Source organism: Canis aureus, chromosome 29 (genome assembly GCF_053574225.1).
Source record: "Canis aureus isolate CA01 chromosome 29, VMU_Caureus_v.1.0, whole genome shotgun sequence".
NCBI classification, from domain to species: domain Eukaryota; kingdom Metazoa; phylum Chordata; class Mammalia; order Carnivora; family Canidae; genus Canis; species Canis aureus.
Genome location: NC_135639.1, coordinates 24,421,402 through 24,441,471, shown reverse-complemented (window position 1 = coordinate 24,441,471; position 20,070 = coordinate 24,421,402). Strand labels below are relative to the sequence as shown.

Genomic DNA, 20,070 nt, shown 5'->3' with positions numbered 1-20,070 from the left:
AAAGATTTTATTTACTTATTCATGATAGTCACACAGAGAGAGACAGAGAGGCAGAGACACAGGCAGAGGGAGAAACAGGCTCCATGCAGGGAGCCCGACGTGGGATTCGATCCCGGGTCTCCAGGATCGCGCCCCGGGCCAAAGGCAGGCGCCAAACCGCTGCGCCACCCAGGGATCCCGACAATGTATTTCTCATCAGAAACCATAGAGGTCGGAAAGAAGTGACACAACATTTTTCAAGTGCTGAAAATAAAGAAATACCAACACAGAATCCCATAGCTTATGAAAATATCCTTCCAGAATGAAGGGGAAATGAAGACATTCTCAGGTGAAGAAAAACTAGCAGGATCTGTCACCAGCAGACCTAGTCTAAATGAATGACTATAGGAAGTATCCTAAAAAAGAAAGGAAGGAAATGATAAAAGAATGAACTTTAAAACTTCAGGAAGGAAGAAAGAATGTGGTAAGCCAAAATACTGGTAAAATAAAATAGGCTTTCCTTTTCCTCTTGAGTTTTCTAAAATTTTTTGATTGTTGAAGCAAAAACTAGAACACTGTCTCACATGGTTCTAAATGTATGTATAGGAAATTTAAGGCAATTATAAGTAAAAAACTATAAGAAAAATAAGATATTTATACTTCACTCAAACTGGTAAAAAGAAAAACCAGCAGGCTATGATAAATTGTGTATGTTTAATGCAATACCTAGAGTGAGCACTAAAAAAGTTCTACAGAGATATATGCAAAAATGTTAGAGATGAACTCAAACTAGAATTTAAACAATGTTCAAGTAACTCACAGGAAGGCAGGGTAAATCAAACAAGATAAATTAAAAAACAGAATGAAACGGAAAACAAACAACAACAAAAAAAAGGCAGAGTTATGCACTAATGTATCACTAATCACATTAACTGTAAATGGTCTAAATATACAAAATGAAAGACAGGCAGAGTGGACTAGCAAATGTGACCTACATATATGCTGTCTACAAGAAGCATACTTCAAATATAACTATGAAAGGATGGAAAAGATATATCATAAAGACATTAAAAGAAAGCAAGACTAGCTATATTAATGACAGATAAAGTAGATCTCAGGACAAAGAAAATTACCAGAGAAAGAGACATTCTATAATGACAAAAGGATCAGTCTAACAAGAAGATATAGTGATCTTAAATGTGTAAGTATCAAACAATAAAGCTGCAAAATGTGTGAAGCACAAACTGACAGAATTGAAGGGAGAAATAGACTAATGCGCAATTGTAACTAGAGAATATAGCACCCCTTTCAATTGTCCAATTGATAAAACTAGATAGAAAATCTGCAAGGATGTAGAAAAATTCAACAACACTGTCAACCAGCAGGATCTAGCCAACATTTATAAAACGCTCCACAGTAGAATATACTTTGTTTTCAAGTACATACTCAACATAGACAAGATAGACCATATCCTGGAGTATAAAACAAACCTAAATATTTTCACATCTTAAAATTTTAATAAAATTATTTAATATTTTAATATTAAAACATTGAAATAATATAGAATGTGTTCTCCTACCACAATGTAATCACATTGGAATTGATAATAGAAAGATAATAGGAAAATCTCCAAAAACCATGAAAATAAAAGAACATCCTCCTAAATAATCCATGGATCAAAGAAGTCTCAAGAGAAATTAAAAAAAATAATGAATTTAATGAAAATAAAAACACAACACATCAAGATTTGTAGGATACAGCTGAAATAATGCTGGGAGGGCAATTAATAGCACTAAATGCATATACTAGAGAAGTGGAAAAGTCTCAAGTCAATAACCTCCCACTTCAAGAATCTTGGAGAGGATTGACAAAGGAAAAAGGAAGAAGTTAGTAATCAGGAGTGGAGAATATCACCACCTATTCGGCAGATATCAAAAGATAATAAAGGAATACTACTAATAATACTACTAAAGGAATACTACACCCACATTTGACAACATTAACAAAATAGAGCAAATTTTTGAGAAACACCAACTATCACAACTTATTCAGTATGAAATGGATCATTTGAATAGCTCTTTAACTATTAAGGAAATTGAATTCATAGTTTTTAAAACTCCACCAAATAAATTTCTAAGCTCAGATATTTTCACTGGAGAATTCCATCAAGTTTAAAGAAGAATTAAAAGCAATTTTACGTACTCTTTTCCAAATAATAGAAGAAGGAGGAACACTTTCTAATTCATTTTATGAAGTTAATATTACCCTGATACCAAAACCAGACAGACAGTACAAAAAAAGCCACAGCTCAATATTATTCATAAATATAGACACGAAAATCAGTAACAAAATATTAGCAAATAAAATCCAGCAACACATAAAATGAATTTTATACCATGACCAAATGGGGTTTATTGCAGGGATGCAAGATTGGTTTAATGTAAGAACATCAATCCATTTTAATAAGCTAAAGACGAAAAATCAACTGATCATACAAACTGATGCAGAAAAAGCATTTGAAATTTGACACCTATTTATGATAAAAACAATAATAGGAATGGGGGAAACTTTCTGGATAAAATGTGCTACAAAATACCAGGAGGGAACATTGTACTTAATGGCAAAATAATGAATGCTCTTTCCCCAAGATAAGTAACAAGGTAAGGCTTATCATTTTTATTCAACGTAGTTGAATTCAACTGGAAGTTCAAGCTAATGCAGTAAGACAAGAAAAGGAAACAAAAGGCATATATATGTACTAAAAAAGAAGAAATAAAACTGCCAGTTTGCATGACATAGTTGTTTATATGTTTATATGTCAAATACGACATAATTGTTTACATAGAAAATACCAAGAAATTTACAAAAATCATTCTAGAATAAGTGAGTTCACCAAGATCACAGAATACAAGACAAACATACAAACATCAGTTGCATTTCTATGTCCTAGTAATTAATTCATGGTACCAAAATTTAAAATATAATACCATTTATAATAACTCAAAAAAATGAAATACGTATGTGGGAATCTAACAAAATGTGTGGGAATTATGTGCTAAAAACTATAAAAAACTGATAAAGGAAATCAAAGAAGATATAAATAATCAAAGAGACATACTGTGTTCATGGGTTGGAAGACTCAACGTTTTAAAAAAGTTAGTTCTCCCTAAATTAATGTGCGGGTTAATATAATTTCTATTAAAATCCCAGCACAACTTTTTTCTTTTTTTTTTTTTAGAGAGAGAATGAGGGGTGGGCAGAGGGAGAGGAAGAGAGAGAATCTTAAGCAGGCTTCATGTCCAGCATGGAGCCCAAGATGGGGCTCGATCTCACAACCCTGAGTGATGGACATGTCCTGTAGCTTGACTGTTTCAGGGACAATATACTATTGATATTGTATTGTAATTTTTGTTATATCTTACCATTGGAGGGAACTGGGTAGAGGGTACATCGGGTGTCTTTGTGTTATGTCTTATAACTCCATGCGAATCTACAATTACCTCGAAATGAAAAGTTTCATTAAAAAATAGGTGTGACCCCTTTGCTGATGGGTCTTGTAGTATTCTGGAAGAGAGAGTCATTAATTAAATCTCTGTGTAAACACATAACAATTCAACTGTAGTAATGCTTTAAAGTAGAGATGTTTAGTCCCAGGAGAACATGTAATAGGTAGGACGGGTGAATTTATTATTCAGACTGGGACACTTTTGATAGTGCAAGGAGGTATATTATTAATTAGGCTGGGGGAGTAGACCTAGATTGGCGCTCATGGTCACCCTAATAATGAGGGGGTGTCCTGAGGTCAGGGGTGGCTCCCTGTGGGAGGTGAAGCTGGACCTAAGATTTGAAGGAATCACTGAGAATCAATTAGGCAGGTATGGAGGGGGAAAGGCAATGTAGGCAATGACCCCATAGCAGCGGGGAGCCTGCACCTCCCAAGGAGCACTGGCAAATCCCTGCATAGTTTCCAGAGAAGCCTCATCTGGGCTCTGGTTCTATGACCTGAGCAGCACTCTCCCTTCCTTCTGCCTTCCTGATGCTGAACTTGGGTGTAAATCACATGTTTGTTTTCAGGCTATATTTAGTTCTCTGCTTTGCTCTCTCTGCTGCGCTTGAACAATTTTCCAAGAACTGCCAGCTCTCTTACAGCCCCTGTGATGCTCCTGATTCTGAGTGTGGATGGGTGAAAGAGTGATGGCCCAAGTGTGGGGGTGGAGGTGGGTGGTGGGATGGCCACAGGGCATCCATGATACATCTCCTCTGGCTGCTGCTAAATGGCCTTAGGCCATTCTTGAGGGTATCCATCCTCCTCCCCAGTGGGATGCTGCTTCTGAGCTTCAGCACAGTCTTTACTTGGCTGTTCTTGTTTCCCTGGAAGCTAATCCCTGCCCCCTCTTTGTCCACCCAGGCTCCTCATTCTTGCTTCTCTTATATCCAAACTTGCACTCAGGAGGTACCACTATCTATGGGCTCCCCTCCTACTGCTCAAGCTGTCCCTTCCCAGGCCAATCTGTATGTCCTCCTGGCTCACCCTTTTAAACATCTTAGTTGGATGCTTTCATTTCCCATGCTGTCTTGAAGAGACCACCATTTTCTAGAAAGGCAGCATTACTTTTAAAGTCATCAAGGAGAAGAGTAAAACAAGAACCTATTTCCTCCAACCTTTTTTCTCATTGCACACACCTCATTAGATTGATGCCCTTCTTTTGTTTTGGAGACATGAGTAGGAGGCAAGGGTTGACAGAGTTGTTAATGACTTTCAGCAGCTTAATGCTGTCTTCTTTCCTTGAGGTTATTATGTTGCCGTTGTTGACTTCCCTTCTTCCGCCTGAACTTGCTACTTGAACACAGGCCTGGAATTCACCTACCACAACTTTCTCTTCCTTACTAGGGGTATCATTCAAAGATAAGGATGTCACCAACTAAATCACCACCCTCTTCTCAATTGCTAGGCATGTGGAGGGAACCATGTGTGCCATCAGTACCAGCTGCCAGCATTAGTCCTCATGGTGTGTCCTTGTGCAGGGAGACAGGTGGCATAGCAGAAAGAACACTGGCTTTAGAACCAAAGAGACCTGAATGTAAATATTGCCTTAGGTTAGGCTGTATGATCTAGAGCGGGGAGATAGTGTAAACCACTGTGTAAGAACTTAGCTCTCACATCAGACAGATCTGGATTCAAACCCCTAGTTCTATCACTCATAAGCAGTGCGACCCAGCCTCTCTGCATCAAGGTTTACTCATCTGTAGAATGGGGCCAAAGTGCTGACCTCCACAGGACTGTCAAGAAGGGTAAGAACAGTTATAGCCAAACTTACCTGGCACTTTATCTGTGCCACATGTTGTTTGACTCTTTTATGTGCATTAATTTGTTTAATCTTTATGATGACTCTGTATGGTATGTATTTCACCAGTCCCATTTACAGATGAGGAATGGAAGTACAGAGAGGTTTAGTAATTTGTCCAAGGTCACAGAGCTAGGGTTGGAATGGTTGGCATTTGAACACAGGTAATTTAGCTCCAAAGTTTGGACTCTTAATCACTCTGCTAGAATCCTAATAGGTCGTTACTACACATCTGGTGTAGAGTTAGTGCTCGGGGTATGGTCATACTCATCATTAACATCAGCGTGATGATCTTTAACATCACAGCTTCACCTGCACACAATTCTGTTTCTCAGTTTACGGACTGGAACCAAGCAGACATCCTTCGGCAGAATTAAGTAAAGCAGTCACATAGAAGCCACAGAGTAGGACTTAAAGTCCTTATTAAATGTCAGGGTTGACTCTGTTCTTTCCTGCTCCTCCCTCTTTCCTCTTTCTCTTCTGCTTTTCCTCATCAGAAAGTCTTTGATGCTTTTAAGGTCAAGCTTCTCTTTAAAGAGCTTTAATTAAAAATTTTTGGGGAAAAATTTTGGGGGGATTCCTGGATGGCTTGGAGATTTAATGCCTGCCTTCAGCCCAGGGCGTGATCCTGGAGACCTGGGATGGAGTCCTACATTGGGCTCCCTGCATGGAGCCTGCTCCTCCCTCTGCCTTTGTCTCTGCCTTGGTCTCTCTCTCTGTGTCTCTCATGAATAAATAAATAAAATCTTAAAAAAATTTTTTTTTGACAATGGCCATTCTTCTTCTTCTTCTTTCTAAGATTTTATTTATTTATTCACGAGAGAAACAGACACAGGCAGAGGGAAAAACAGGCTCCCCCTGGGGAGCCCAATGTGGAACTCAATTCTAGGACCTTGGGATCATGCCCTGAGCCAAAGGCAGACGCTCAACCACTGAGCCACCCAGGTGCCCAAGCAGCCAAGCTTCTTAATGTTACTACTTACACTGAGGTGCCTGGGTGGCTCGGTTGGCTAAGTGTAGGACTTTGGCTCAGGTCATTATCTCAGGGTCCTGGGATCCAGCCCCTTGCCGAGCCCCTTGTTGAGCTTCACACTCAGCAGGGAGTCTGCTTCTCCCTCTCCCTGCTTATGTGCTCTCTCTTAAACAAATACATAAATAAAATCTTAAAAAAATGTTACTACCTATACCTATGACTGCTGGGCATATGGTCACCTGTGGTAGAAAAGAGCATCAATCAGATCATAGAGCTTTGCTTCTTAAGAAAGTGTACACGTGTTAAAAAGAACAGATGATTAGAAGCTGCAAGCAGAAGTGTTATTATTTACACCATCTGTTTCACCTGTGATTGCACATTTATGGAGGGTCAGTGCTATGCCTGGATTGGGAGGGATGTAAGTTGTAGTATGGAGCAAAACAGATACTTGCCGCCTTCATGGACACACACTGGTAAGAAATCTCGATTCCAGTGGTCTTCTGACTACTGTCATCTGCATTTTAGGGTTTGTTTTATAATCATTTACCTCTGTAGAAATTCACAAAGTTACAATGTGAACTACTGTTTTGATGTTAATCAATTAATTAATTTCCTATTTAGTTCCAAAATGGATGTGAAGTGGCTTATCAACACTGCACAGATATGGTAAGACTGAAGAGTATCAAACAATAAAAACAAATGGTATTTAGTAAAAGGGGAACAGAGGATAAAGATCTTGTTCTAAAGACAGTTAGAGCAAATGAACCTGGTACTCAGCTTGACTGTTGAGACAGGAGGATGACAAAGTGAGAAGACAAAGCCACTTGCAGAAAGCCTTTAAAAAAGGATGTCAGTTTTCACAGGAGAAATCCACTTTTTTCTTGGCTTTAGGTTTTATGAGGAATTTGTCTTTAGATCCTCATAGGAGTGCTGAACATGTTATAAAATATGAGAAACAGGTATAATCAGAATACTTCTCTATATGTGCTGGTCCTGGGTGCTGATGGCAAGATCTATTAAAATATTAAAGAGTTGTGGTGGGGGAGAAAAAGAAAAAGAGAAAGAGAGAGAGAGAGAGAGAGTGCATGAATATGAATAAGAATGTATTTGTAATGTCAGGGAGGAAAAATAGTTCCCCAGAGTGTTATTTCATTGTGATGGCCAGCCCCACCCCCCAAACACCTGAAAGAAGTCATTTTAGGGTGGCAGTAGTGTAATCTCAAGGGTAACTTGGAGCATAGGTTTTGCTTTCTCCAGTTGTTTATAACAGGGACAGGAGCCTGGAGGGAAAATGCATTCTCAGTAGGGCTGCTTTTGCTCTCCCCATTGGACCTGGTTGAGGGCTAATCCTGGCTCCCACCTGCCTTTCTCAGCTGAAATAGGCATTATGCCAGCAAGGGAAATGAGAGTCCATTCTAACCCTAGCCTCTCTTTTAAATTCTAGATGGATATTGAACAGCTTCCATCTTACAGCAGTAAAATTTGGTGATGATGATGAAGATGGTGGTGGTGACAATAATGGATTCAGCTTTGGGTCCCATGGGATAGTCAGTGCAGACATCATGGAAGAGGTGACATTTAGAGCAGACCATGATGGAAATTGTGGCAGAGGGCAGATTATAGACACAAGGAATATGGTAAGAAAGTTCATAGAAGTAAGGCCGTGCATGGAGCCTTCATGCCATTCTGAGAAGCTTGGACTTTTTGGACAGTGGTTGGTCATGAAGATTTTTGAGGAAGGCAATCCATGGCATAATCTTCCTTAAGTTTTAGAAGGTATCTATGGAACTATTCTGTCTAAAACAGTAGCTGGCAACTAGTCATGTGTGGTTATTGAGCTCTTGAAATGTAGCTAGTAGTTGAAAATATAAGTACCTATAAAATATACACCAGATTTTGAAGACCCAGTACAAAAAAGATGTAGAAATACTTTGGTAATTTTTATGTTGATTATCAGTTGAAATGAAAATATTTTGGATGTAATCAACTCAAGAAAGTATATTATTAAAATTAATTTCATTAGTTTGTTTTTAATTTTTAATGAAGCTACTAGAAAATTAAAAATGATCCATGTGGCTCACTTTATACTTTATTGGACAGCGCTGGTGTGGAGGCTGGCTTGGAGAAAGAAAGAATTGAAAAGTAGGAGAAGACAGAAAGTTATAGTAAAACCTGAAGACAAGAGATCATGAGAGTCAGATCTAAGGCAGTGACTTTGGGAATAAACAGCAGACAAAAGGTAAAAAGGCTTTTAAAATAGGACTTAATAATTTTTCTGGATATGGGGATTAGAAAGAGAGAGGAGACAAAGTTGCATGTTAAATTTCTAGTCGTGGTGACTGAGAAGGTGAAAGATCATTTTTAGAACTTGATGCTTTGACAGATGAATGGATAAAGAAGATGTGTGAGATATACACACACACAATGGAATATTACTCAGCCATCAGAAAGGATGAATACCTACCATTTAAATCAATGTGGATAGAACTGGAGGGCATTATGCTAAGTGAAATAAGTCAATCAGAGAAAGACAATTATCATATGGTTTCACTCATGCAGAATATAAGAAATAGTGCAGAGCGAGGGAAAACCTGAATGGGAAAAGATTGGAGAGGGAGACAAACCATGAATGGCTCCTATCTCTGGGAAACAAACTGAGGGGTGCTGAAGGGGAGGTAGGTGGGGGGATGGGGTAACTGGGTGATGGGCATTAAGGAGGTCACGTGATGTGATGGGCACTGGGTGCTACACACAATTGATTACTTATTGAAAACAACATCTGAAACTAATGATGTTGGCTAATTTAATTTAATAATAAAAAAAAGAACTTGATGCATGTGGATTTCTGTGTGGACTTGCATGTATAGGAAGCAATGGGGAATCCAGATGAGAAGCTCCAGAGAGGGAATAGAGTAGATTCAGGAGTCAACAAGCAGGAGGTGACAGCTGAAGCAGGGAGATGGGTGAGTAGATGAGCTCCGTCCACAGAGGGAGAGGTGGAGTGAGAAGGAAGCACAGAGAACTGGGGTCATGATGGTGGAGAGGTGAGCTGAGCTTGATTGAGGCTGGTCAGGGAGGACCCCAGAGACCCTGGTACCACATAGACCAAGGGAGATCTTTCCAGATGGAACACATTTACAAATGCAGGAAGTGGAGGCTGTTGGCCAGGCTGTCTCAGGGAAGCCACTAGGTGGTATTTGTTGGGAGTAAGGCTTTGATGAGTCACCTGAAGGCAAATGTCAGCTTGCAGAAAGTCCAGCAGAGAGTGGCAGGCACGGAAGGGGGAGACTACAGGTAGAGGGGAGAACTCTTCTGAAGATGTTTGGCCACTAGAGAAGGTTGGTGGGGACTGGGAGCCTGCCTGAGGAGGGGGAGGCAGCACAGGGCACAAGGACTATTAGGCAAAGGGTTTAGGAGGGAGCGCCTGTAGGTAGAAGGAGGGGCGATAATCCATAGAGCAAGGCCAAGAGGCTGAAGTGGGGCGGGAGATGCGTGAAAATATGACACGTTGGAATCTTTCATCCACTTTTTCCAAACAAATTCTTAATAGTCACATCTCAAGTCCACCTCGAGGATGGGACCTTTCCGCAGGCGCGGTCCAGGTCAGATGGGAGAGAGGAGAGAGAGCAGGGAGTTGGCAGCGCTGCTCTTGCAGAGGACTGTCTCCGTGGGCTGCCGCTCCCCTCCCCTGTGGGCCTGCGGCTGGGGGGGGGGTCCCGCTCCCGGGCTCTGGGAGCGCCCACTCCGGGCGGCCTGCCTCCCGGAGGCCAGTCCACTTCTACCCTGGCAGCTAGCCCCTCCGCGCACAGCCCACGCGGGAGAGAGGCCTCGCGTCCCTCCCCAGGCCCCAGCCGGGCTCGGCTGCAGCGCCGGGCCTTCCCCGGCAGGGGCGCTGGGAACCCGCGGATGGCCGGCTCGGGTCCAGCGCCCACCTCAGCCGTCCGCGCCGCAACTTTTCTTGGGGCGTTCTGCTGCCCTCGGGCTTTGGCATCCCCGACCCCGAGGCCCGCCTCATTCTGGGCTGCTTCGGGCTTGGTTCTCCCGCCCAGCCTCCTGGGTTCCCAATTCCCGACGTCAGCTCGGGTTGGAAAGGCACGTGCGCGAGGGTGGGGCTCCCGGGAACCACTGGTTGCCGCCCTGCGTGGCCAGCTCCGGTCCCCAGGCCGCCTGGGCCTCCTCCATCCCTCTTGGTCCTCCCCTGGCGCTCTTTCGCCTCCTCTCTTCTCCCGCTTTTCCTTCCGCACCATTATTTCGCCTCCCCCCGCCCCGCCCCGTTTCTCCTCTCTTCTCCCTTTCCCTTCTCTTACCTTCGCCCCGTGTCCCGCGTTTCCCCCCCTCTGGCTAGGCTGTAACCATCGCCCACAAAGGAACTCTCCGTCTCATCCCGAGGCGGAGGGGAAGGGCCTCCAGGCGGTCACGCTCTCCGAGCCCCTCTCTCCATCCTACTCCTTTCCTAAACAACCCCTCCTCCAGCTCAGCGCTTCTGGCCTTTCCATCCCCTAGAAATCACGGGAGCTTCTCGGAGGCGGCGGGCGGCCCTTCGTGCTGGGGCCCGTAAGCCACATCTCCTCCTCGAGTTTAGATTCCTTCTCTCCGAAGTCGCCCTTTTCCTACAGGGCTCCGGGGGCCCGGCCCAGACTGCGTCCCAGGCGCCCAGGCTGCGCTTCTGCAGCGGGGTCCGGGGGGCCTGGTGAGCCCGCGCCGCGCCGGGGGCCCTCTCGCTGGCGGCCGGCGCTCCGAAGGAACAACGGAGCCCGCTCAGAAGCCAATCTAGGAAGAGTGAGGAAGGCTGGAAGGTGGGGGCTGGATGCCCCCCGTGGGAGCGAACGCTCTCCACTGTCTTTCCTAAGCTCCGACCCGGGTCCCGGGAAGGAGAGCCGCGGTTCCGGGGAGCGGTGGGAAACCCCTGCCCCTGCCGGGGGCGCCTCCCTGTTCTCTCCCCTCGCCCTCCAGGAGGCTTAAGGAATGACCACGGTCCATCCACGGGCGGTGGGGGCCAAGGGGGTGCGCAGGGCGCCAGGAGGAGGGGGCTACCCGGGGCGGCCTGCCTTGCTCTCAGTATTGCCTTTCCGAGGACTCGCAGGCTCCGGGAATGCAAACACAGCCCGTGCGTGATCGGCGCGCGCCCACGGCCGAGCGGACCCCTCCCCGGCCCCCCAGCCCGTGGCTCACACTAACACGCACACAGACGCGTGCAAGCGCGCACGCACGGAGCCGCGCGCCCCCGCACACCCCAGCGGCCCCGGGCTCCGCCAGGTGCCCCCGCCCCGCGGCGCCCGCCAGCCCCCGGCGCACCCCTGGCTTCCCCCTCTCCCGCCTGCGCGCACGCACGCGCACGCACGCAGTCCCCGCGCCCCCGCAGCGGGCGGGGGCGCAGGCCGGGAGGGGAGGGGAGGGGAGGGGAGGGGCGGGCCGGGAGGGGCGGGCCCCGGAGCCGCGAGCCGAGTCCCGGGTCCATCCCGCGCTGGGCTTCCGCGCGCAGCCTCCCCGCGCGGAGGCTCTGGTCTCCCCCTCGGCTTCCGAACCCGAACAGTTGGCGCTGAAAGCACTTTACTCCTCCTCCTCCTCCCTCGAGACCCCCCCACCCTTCCGCTCGCCACCTCCCGTTCCCCACAACAGCCCCGAAGAGTAACCCCCCGCCCCCCCCACCCCCCGAAACGCGGCCAGAAGCGGCTCCCAACTCTTCGGCGGGAGCAGGTTGGAGGCTGGATTTCGCAGAGACTCTGGATTCGGGTCCGTCGCCAGCCCCTCCTCCTGGATCCGGCTTGATTTCCATCTTTTAAAAGAGGATTTTTTTTTCTTCTCATTACCTTTGAACGCTCCTTTTAACAAAATTTCTGGAGGAGCTCCGTGAGGAAGATTTTGGGGGGAATCTTGTCTTACGGGGGGAAAAGCATCGAGGGGGCATTTATTAATTTTCCTTGGGTTTTGGAATCCCCCTTTGGACGAGAGAGCGGGCGACCGAGAGCGAGGAGGGAAGAGGGAGAGGACCCGCGAGCGCGCCAGCCCGGGCCCCCTCCTTCCCGGCCGCCCCCTCCCCACTCCCCCCGACACGGACTCGCTCGCTGGCTCGCCGGCGCGCGCACACCCCCCGCGCCGGACCCGCACCTCGGCGGGCGCCACACTCCCGGCAGCCCGAGCCGCGGCAGCCGCAGCGGGATGGAGGCAGCGCGCACCGAGCGCCCCGCAGGCTGGCCCGGGGCGCCCCTCGCCCGGACGGGGCTCCTGCTCCTGTCGACGTGGGTCCTGGCCGGCGCCGAGATCACTTGGGGAGCGACGGGCGGTCCTGGGCGCCCGGCAGCCCCGGCTTCGCGGCCGCCGGCACCGCTTCCTCTCCTCCCGCGGGCGGCGGTAAGCCAGTGGCCGGAGGAGCCGGCGACCGCGCGCGGAGGCTCCGCGCTGGGGCGCCGGCCCGGGCCAGAGCTGCTGCCCCAGCCGGGCGGCGGCGGCGGCGGCGGCGGCGGCGGCGGCGGCGGCGGCGGCAACAGCAGCGTTGGAAGGAGGCAGGGAGGAGCCGGGGCGCCGTCGCCCGCAGGCGCGCCGTGGGGACCCGGCATCCCGGCTCCGGGCAAGGCTGGCGGCGCGAGGAGGAGTCGCCGGGCGCAGCCCCCCAGCGCCCTGGAACGCGGGGACGCCCGGGCCCCCGCCCTAGCCGGTGGTGCCCAAGGAAGCCGCGCTCTGGCCAGGGGTCTCCGGGAGGAGGCGAAGGCGCCGCGGGCCGGGGGGGCGGCGGCCGAAGAGCTCCGGCTGCCCAGCACCTCGTTCGCGCTGACCGGGGACTCGGCCCACAATCAGGCCATGGTGCACTGGTCGGGACACAACAGCAGCGTGAGTACCGCCCGGCGGATCTGTCCTCGGACGGAGGGCGGGAACGGGGGACGCACAGTTGCTCGAGGGTCGGGGCAGAGGCGGGGGCGCCCCGACTTGTAGAGAGAACAGGTTTCTCGGGCTTTCCCCACGCCCCCAACAGGTTAGCGGAGTTTGTTGGACGATGGTGCGTACGTGTGTTTGCTGGAGACCCTAGGTTTGGGGCCACTCGGAGGGGCGGGCGTGGGGGGCGGGGAAGAGTCTCAGAGACGCGCGGGAGAGGGATCTGTGGTCCCTCGCCCGGTCCTCGGCCCGGAGAGCCCGTTCTCCCGTCGGGCGCTTGAACTCGTGGGCGAGGACGCGCGGCCTGAATCGGCGAAGGACCTGCTGGGCAGACGGACGGACGCTCCGACCGCCGAGCCCCCACCTCGTCTCCGCTCCAGCCACACTAAAGGGGCCCCGGCAGCTGGAGGCCACTCGGGCTCCCAGAGCCCTGCCGGCCTGAGGGCCGCTGTTCTCTGCCCAGGCGCGCTGTGTCCCGGCCCCGGGGGTGGCTGCGCCTAGTGTGCCCAAGCCCCGGCCTGCGCGTGACGGAGCCCCCTCTCCAAGCCCCGGCAGCTGCCTGGAAAGCTACAGGAGGGGCAGCAGAAACAAAAGTTTAAAGCGTGAAACGAGACTCCGCACCCATTCCGCACCGCTCACCCTTGCGCATGCACGAGCACACCTAAGTCTCGGAGCAGAAAAACTCGCCTCGGCCGCTGCGTCCCGCCTCACACACGGCCGGCGGAGCGGACTTGGGCCCCTGCGCTCCCCGCGCTCCTCTCCAGCCCTTTCTCTCCGCTGCCGGGTTCCCCCGAGAGCCGCTGTGCCGACAGGTGGCGCCCCGAGTCCCCTCCCGCGGCCCCGGCGCTGGCTGCCGGGCGTCGGGCGTCGGGCGTCGGGCTCGCAGCAGCAGCGGAGGGCGGCCGGGGCGGCTGCTGCGGCCCGGGGAGCTCGCTCCGACAGGCGCCCCCACCCCCGCCGCCCTCGGGGGCCCAGCGCGGCGCGGCCACGCCGAGAAACCGCGGGAAGGCGGTCACCCGCGGAGGTGGTGGGGGCGCGGCCTCCCGCGGGCTACCCCACTCCCCTCGCGTCCGCGGCCCCCACTTTCAGCCAGGCGTGCAGAAATCCTCTCCGCTTCTCTGGCTCTCCGGATCACATCAGAGCCGGGCGCTGGGGCAGAGTCTGCGGGATGATGGGTGTCTGTGTGCGCAGCTTTGGGGAACTCATTTGATCGGAAAGCACTGCCCCTCCCCCTGTGTCTCTCTTTATGACTGGCAGTAGAGATTTCCCTGGGAAATTCTGGCCTTATTTTAAAATAAGGGTGCCCCCCGGGGGTGTCACAGGGGCGAGGAGTGAATGACAGGAAAGCCAGGAGTCCGTAGAGTGCAGCACCTGGCGCTGCCGAGTACAGATTTCCTGGTTCTCCACGTCCCCCAGCACAGAGCACGCAGCCCAGCCCCGGCACAGATGGGTGCAGATGCGGAGCTGGGAGGATTTGTGCGGTCTGGCTCCCCAGCGGCGCGGTGGCTGGCTTCATCTGCCTCCAGTGAAGACCTCCAACGCTTCGGAGGGAACAACTCCTGGGCAATGGGGGATGTGGAGGGTGGGCATCGCGTGCCTTAGTAGGGGTGGGTGTCCGAAGACTCTAAAGTCCCCGGAGGAGAGAGGGAGAGGGGGAGAGGCAATTCTCTGACAGCAGCTGGTGTGACTCTCAACTTCATTTTAGTTTGATAATGAGGAGTTGTGTGTGCGCATGTATGTGTTTGTTCATGTTCATACTGGGCGAGGAGGATGAAGAGGATATGTGGAAGTAAATGTGTCCCTAGGGGGAGGAGGTGCTGTCCTCACATATGTAGGACTTTATTACGGTCACATTTGGACAATATAAATTCACTCTGCCTAAAGAGTTTTCTTATGTCTGTGCCTTTATTTTAAGGATCATTTTTTGTTGTTGTTGTTGTTGACTTACGGATGGGACTTGGAGAGAATGCTTTTTGCAAATAATAGTTCTAGGTGCATGGCCTTCTCTGCCCATCTTCAATGTGGATGTGCAGTAGAGGAAGTGAGGGGGCAAATCTAGCCCTAGGTCCCCTGGGGAAATGGCTGGAAGTTGAAAGAGGGGGAGAAGTGCCTGGGGGAGTGGACCAGTGGGTCTTGAAGCCCTTAGTGACAGCAGTGAGATCTGGACAACCCACGAACAGCCCTCAGGATGCTTATTGATTGTGTTCTTGGCCAGTCTTAATTGTCCAAGCAGAGGATAAGGCAACACAGGTGGGTGCAGGGACCCCATCCTGTCCTTTCTTTCTGGTGGAGAGGGACTGCCTGTACAGCACCTGGGCTGGACCTGCCTCTTCCCACCCCACTGTGTAGGCAGTATCAGCAGGAAAGGTTTCATTGAGGATCAGGTCTGTGCTGCTCTAAGAGATGAGGGGGATACATGGTCATGTGGCTCTGTGTCTGAGAGACTTTAAGGAACCCCCCATGAGCGAAACAGGGAAACCAGGTCCTGCAACATTTCCAGGTTAGCTTTGTTCTCCCCTCCCCCTCTCCTAAAGATAGCAAAAGAAGATGCTGTAAATAAAAGCCAGGGGATGCAAACTTTCCGGAAGCTTCCCTCATCATTGGTTTCAAAGTGAAGGGAGATGTCCTAGCACCAGGCTCTTCCAGCATGAAAAGAGAGTTCCACCTTCTGACTTCCAAACGTGTCCTTTTCTGGGAAGGCCACCACTTTAATTGTGAACACATTGGGGTTGCCTGGTCTCTTTCCAAGTGCCTTTGGTGGACCTCATTACTTGACATGAATTCCCCTTGGGGAGGTTTTCAGTCACCCCGTATAACTGAAATCAAACTCCACTCCTACAGTTTGCAGCCAGGCATGCAGAGCTGGGCATGCCCCGCTCCATTTGTCCAGGTGTGCCCAGGGTCTCTCTCTGGCCTTTACTATCCTGCCAGGTGTTCTGGGTGAGGGGTGAGTGGACTTGGGCTTGGAGCCTCTATGCTGGAAGGGCACTTGCCACCCTCTCTCTGGCAATCTCTAGCTGGATTCCTGGTGATAATGGGCAAGAGAGTGTTTCACAAACACCCCGTGGGAGCTCCATCCCCAGGGCTTGCGGGGGGGGGGGGGGGGGGGGGGGGGGGGGGGGGAGGGCGGGGGAGACAGAAAAACACATCATTCTGCCCTTCCTCTTTAAATGAAGGAAGATGCCTTCTGCTTGCTCAGTTAATTGGCAGATGGCTCTGGAGACTGAAAAGTTTTGAAGGCTATGGTCTACTTCTCCATGCCCCCTCCTCCTTGGAGTAACCCTTGTGTGTGTGGGGGTTCCCCCTTCCTGGTGCTGATTTGAGAATGCTGCATTCTCCCTTGGATGACCCCCGTCCCTTTCCAGCAGCTCACTGGCAGTGGAGAGCGATTTGCAGGCTGCTACCCCTGCAGTGTGTGTCTGGTTGGAATGACTTGCCAGATAGTTTTCAATTAATGTGCCCAACAATGCACCTTGGTGAAGAGAAGCAGGGAATGCTGATAATTCCAGGTCCCCTCCAGATCACCCTTCCCTAGCATGCTAGGAGGTGGAACACACAGAAGCTCCCAGGAGGAATTTCATACCTTTAACTAATTCAGCTGGACTGTGTTCTAAAATATTTACTCCTAATGTGCAAAATAGTGACAGCTTTGATCAGATTAATTGTATTTCACTCACTGGAGCAGCTAATTGTAGCTCTCAGACAGATTTTTCAAATAGCTTTTGGCTGGATTGTCTTGCCTTCATCGTCCCTGCTCACAATCCTCGTGTCACAATATCTTAATGCGTTTTGCCTTCTCAGAAGCTTAATAAAGAAGCCTGCCACATAAGCCGTTCTTCAGGGGTTTGCCAAAAAGAATCTGTTTTTTAATTAATATTACAAGGGGAGCCTATCCTTTGAGATGGAGCTGGGAAATGCAGCGGGACATAACAGCACTAATTGCTCCTGGTCACTGTCATCTGGGGTTGGGGGTGGGCTGGGGAGAGGAGGGGGCTGGACATAAGGCTATTTGTCTCTATTTGTCTGCTCTGCGTTTCCTCTGATGGCTGGGTTACAGGGTGTGATTTGCTTCTCAGACCCTGCAGTGATTTCCAAGGTGAGCAGAATTTGCAAACTCCTTAATTGGGAGGCCTGATTTAATGATTGCAGAAATGCAGTGGTTGGAACTTGCTTCATAGTTGGCAAAGGAGTACTGGGGAGTGGCTTCCCCAGTTGTCTTGGATTTAAAGAGAGGAGAGTTTGTGGCTCCAGAGCCAAGAAGGCTCAGGGGGCTGAGGGGAGCACTGCTTTTCCCTTGGGCTATGTAAATCTGTTATTGTCACTGGGGAACTTTGGAACTGGATGGTAGATTGGCCCTGGATCATCCTGTAAGGAGCAGAGAGGTGTGAGAAAGCCAGACCTGCTAAGATAGGAAGGTGCACCAGGGGTTCATCCAAGGCTGGATACACCTGAGGCCTGGTGGTTTGGCTCATTTGTTCATTTTCTGCTTGCTTTGGCCTCTTGACAGGCTTGAGATACTTTTCCTTACAGAGGGAGGGAAAATGTCCAAGGATAATTTTTCAAGTTTGGGAGAAAAGAGATCTTAATGGAGTTGAAGGTGGAAAATAGGGAATGTGAGCATCAGTGGGCTTCAGCGGAACCGTCATGGTGGGGAGGGGGTAGATGGAAGCTGGCTGGCCATACTCACCCCCTTGTGTCAGGGGGGTGACTGAGAGAAGAGTCTGGATGGTGCTCTGGTTTTGCTGGCAGTGAGTGAAGATGAGAGAGCTCTGCCTCACAAGCAGGAGGGACTCAGCCACGTTCCACCAAGTAGGTGAAGAGTGAGTCTCAAGTCTTCTAGAGCAGAAGCTTCAAAAGAATTAGAAGTCCTTGTCCCTTGAGGTGTCAGTGATTTATTTCTTGGGTTCTTCCTAACTTGAGAGTTATCATAATCAGGCATATTTCAGTGAGTATGTCTATCTTCTAGCTCGAGTGCCTTCACCTTGGATTCAAATCCAGAGTCATTTAGCTTGGCATTCAGGCCCCTTCACTTTATGTGTCCTGGGTCTACTTCTCCACCTCTCTGTTCAACTATTCCCTGGTACATTCCTTCCCTGTAGCCAAGGGAGCCCCCTCATTGTCCCAAGTCCCTTCTCGACTCTGAGCCTTTGCCCTTGAGGTCTTCTCTGCTTAGAATATACTTCTTCCTCTACTGAGATGCACCTGTTATTCATAGCTCTGCTCAAGATCCAAATGCATTTCTCTATAGAGCTTTCCTTAAAAGCATTTATTTCCCTTTTTCCTAATTGTAGAATTTAAAGACTGTACCACACATTTGATCATGATTTAGTTCAGTACCTGTTTATTTTAATCTTATATCATATTGTGTTTTCAAGGTGAGGGATGAGGTATGAAATAATTACCACGGCACCTCCCCCACCCCTCAATGTGAGATTTGCCCTTCTCCTTGGGGCACGTGGCGCAGCGCTTGTCACATAGGTCAGCATTCCCTCACTGAACTGACTCTGGGGAACTAGACAGTGCCTTAGCTGTGTGGGGAGGACAGGCTAACACTGTGTCTTAGTAGCATTGCATTTATATACTTGGTTGATTATTTCATATATGAATTTTAGTTCAAGATTTGGAGGCATCCTTATGCCACTTAGTAAGAAAAGAGAAATAGGGACTTGGCAATAATCCTGGCTTCTTCCTCTCAGACTTCAGAGATCATATAGATTTACAGAAGGTATTCAACCATTTGCTGAGTGTTTCTTACGTGTTTGGCCATGTTCTGGGCACTGCGGGGTCAGTCGGGGTGTGATGGAGGGAGAGAGAAACAAGGATAAGACAGCATTTGCCTCAAGGGCCTTCCAGTATGTTTCGGATGTGAGACTGCTAACAGTAAAGGTAAATAACACATGATACCAAGATAGAAGCCATGGGGTGATATGTGGTTAATTGTCAAGCAGTCATTTCTGGCCATGAGTTCAGAGGAGAGAGGCCCACTGGGGAAGACACTGTGGCATTGAGACTCAGAATGTCAAGGTTGGAAGTGCACGTGATTAATTGTCTTCAGCAAATCACTCAGCATAGAGATGAGGGGTGTGGGACTCAGACAGAATCATGGCATCCTATGCTCTAGACTCCGCTCTTCCTTTTCTCTGTATAGCCATCCCTTACTCACTTCTGAGTGTCTCCTTTCCCCTGGGGTTGACAGACCAGTTTTCTTCCAAGAGGATTTATGTGTTTTCCCTTGGGGGGAGGAAGTAGGATGCTGCCCATTTTATAGGTAGGATAGACTGAGTCCGAAGTTGACTATACACACAAAGCTAACCAGAGAGGCTTAGGATTGGGTTCCTCCCTCGGGTCCCCTGGCTGTGTTCTATATCCACATGCCCACCCACTGAGGTGGCTGCACGCCATAAATATCAAGCTCCTCAATGTTGGACAATCTGTATCTTACTAACTGTTGTTAATGGGGGCCTCTTGTGAGTCACCTCGTTATTTGAATTCGTGAGTGAATCAAGCCTGGTTGCATCACCAGGCACATTTTGCTCATTTATTTTGATCAGTGTAGTTGGGGTTTAATCATTTATGGAAATGCTTTTCTTTATATTACGCTAATAAATGTGCTGCAGTAAATTTGAAAAAAATAATGGAGTCTAAGAACTTTAGGATTGTACAAATAGCTTTCTGTTATTAACTCCTTGATGGGGAGCAAAGGACGCCATCCCCACTGGGTTGGAATGAGAGGGACCCGCAGTACTGTGGGACTAGTCATACAGGACTACTGGCCAGTAAATCTGCCTGCTGCTACGTAGGGGCCTGGTACTTCGCACACCCTGGATGAGAACCTAGTTTAGGGGGAAAACTGGAAATAGAGCTAGATAGGGCAATCAAGGATCCTGTTAGGTTGTAGATTGT

The 20,070-nt window shown here is 49.4% G+C and overlaps 1 protein-coding gene across 1 annotated transcript in view; it reads left to right on the top strand.

Moving 5' to 3' along the window:
• Window positions 1-12,441: 12,441 nt before the first annotated feature.
• SORCS3 (sortilin related VPS10 domain containing receptor 3) overlaps window positions 12,442-20,070 on the top strand; it is a 586,644-nt gene continuing 579,015 nt past the window's right edge. The window contains exon 1 of the mRNA XM_077877720.1: window positions 12,442-13,125. Coding sequence (XP_077733846.1) covers window positions 12,457-13,125 — 669 coding nt within the window. The 5' untranslated portion in view covers window positions 12,442-12,456. The remainder of the gene's footprint in view (window positions 13,126-20,070) is intronic.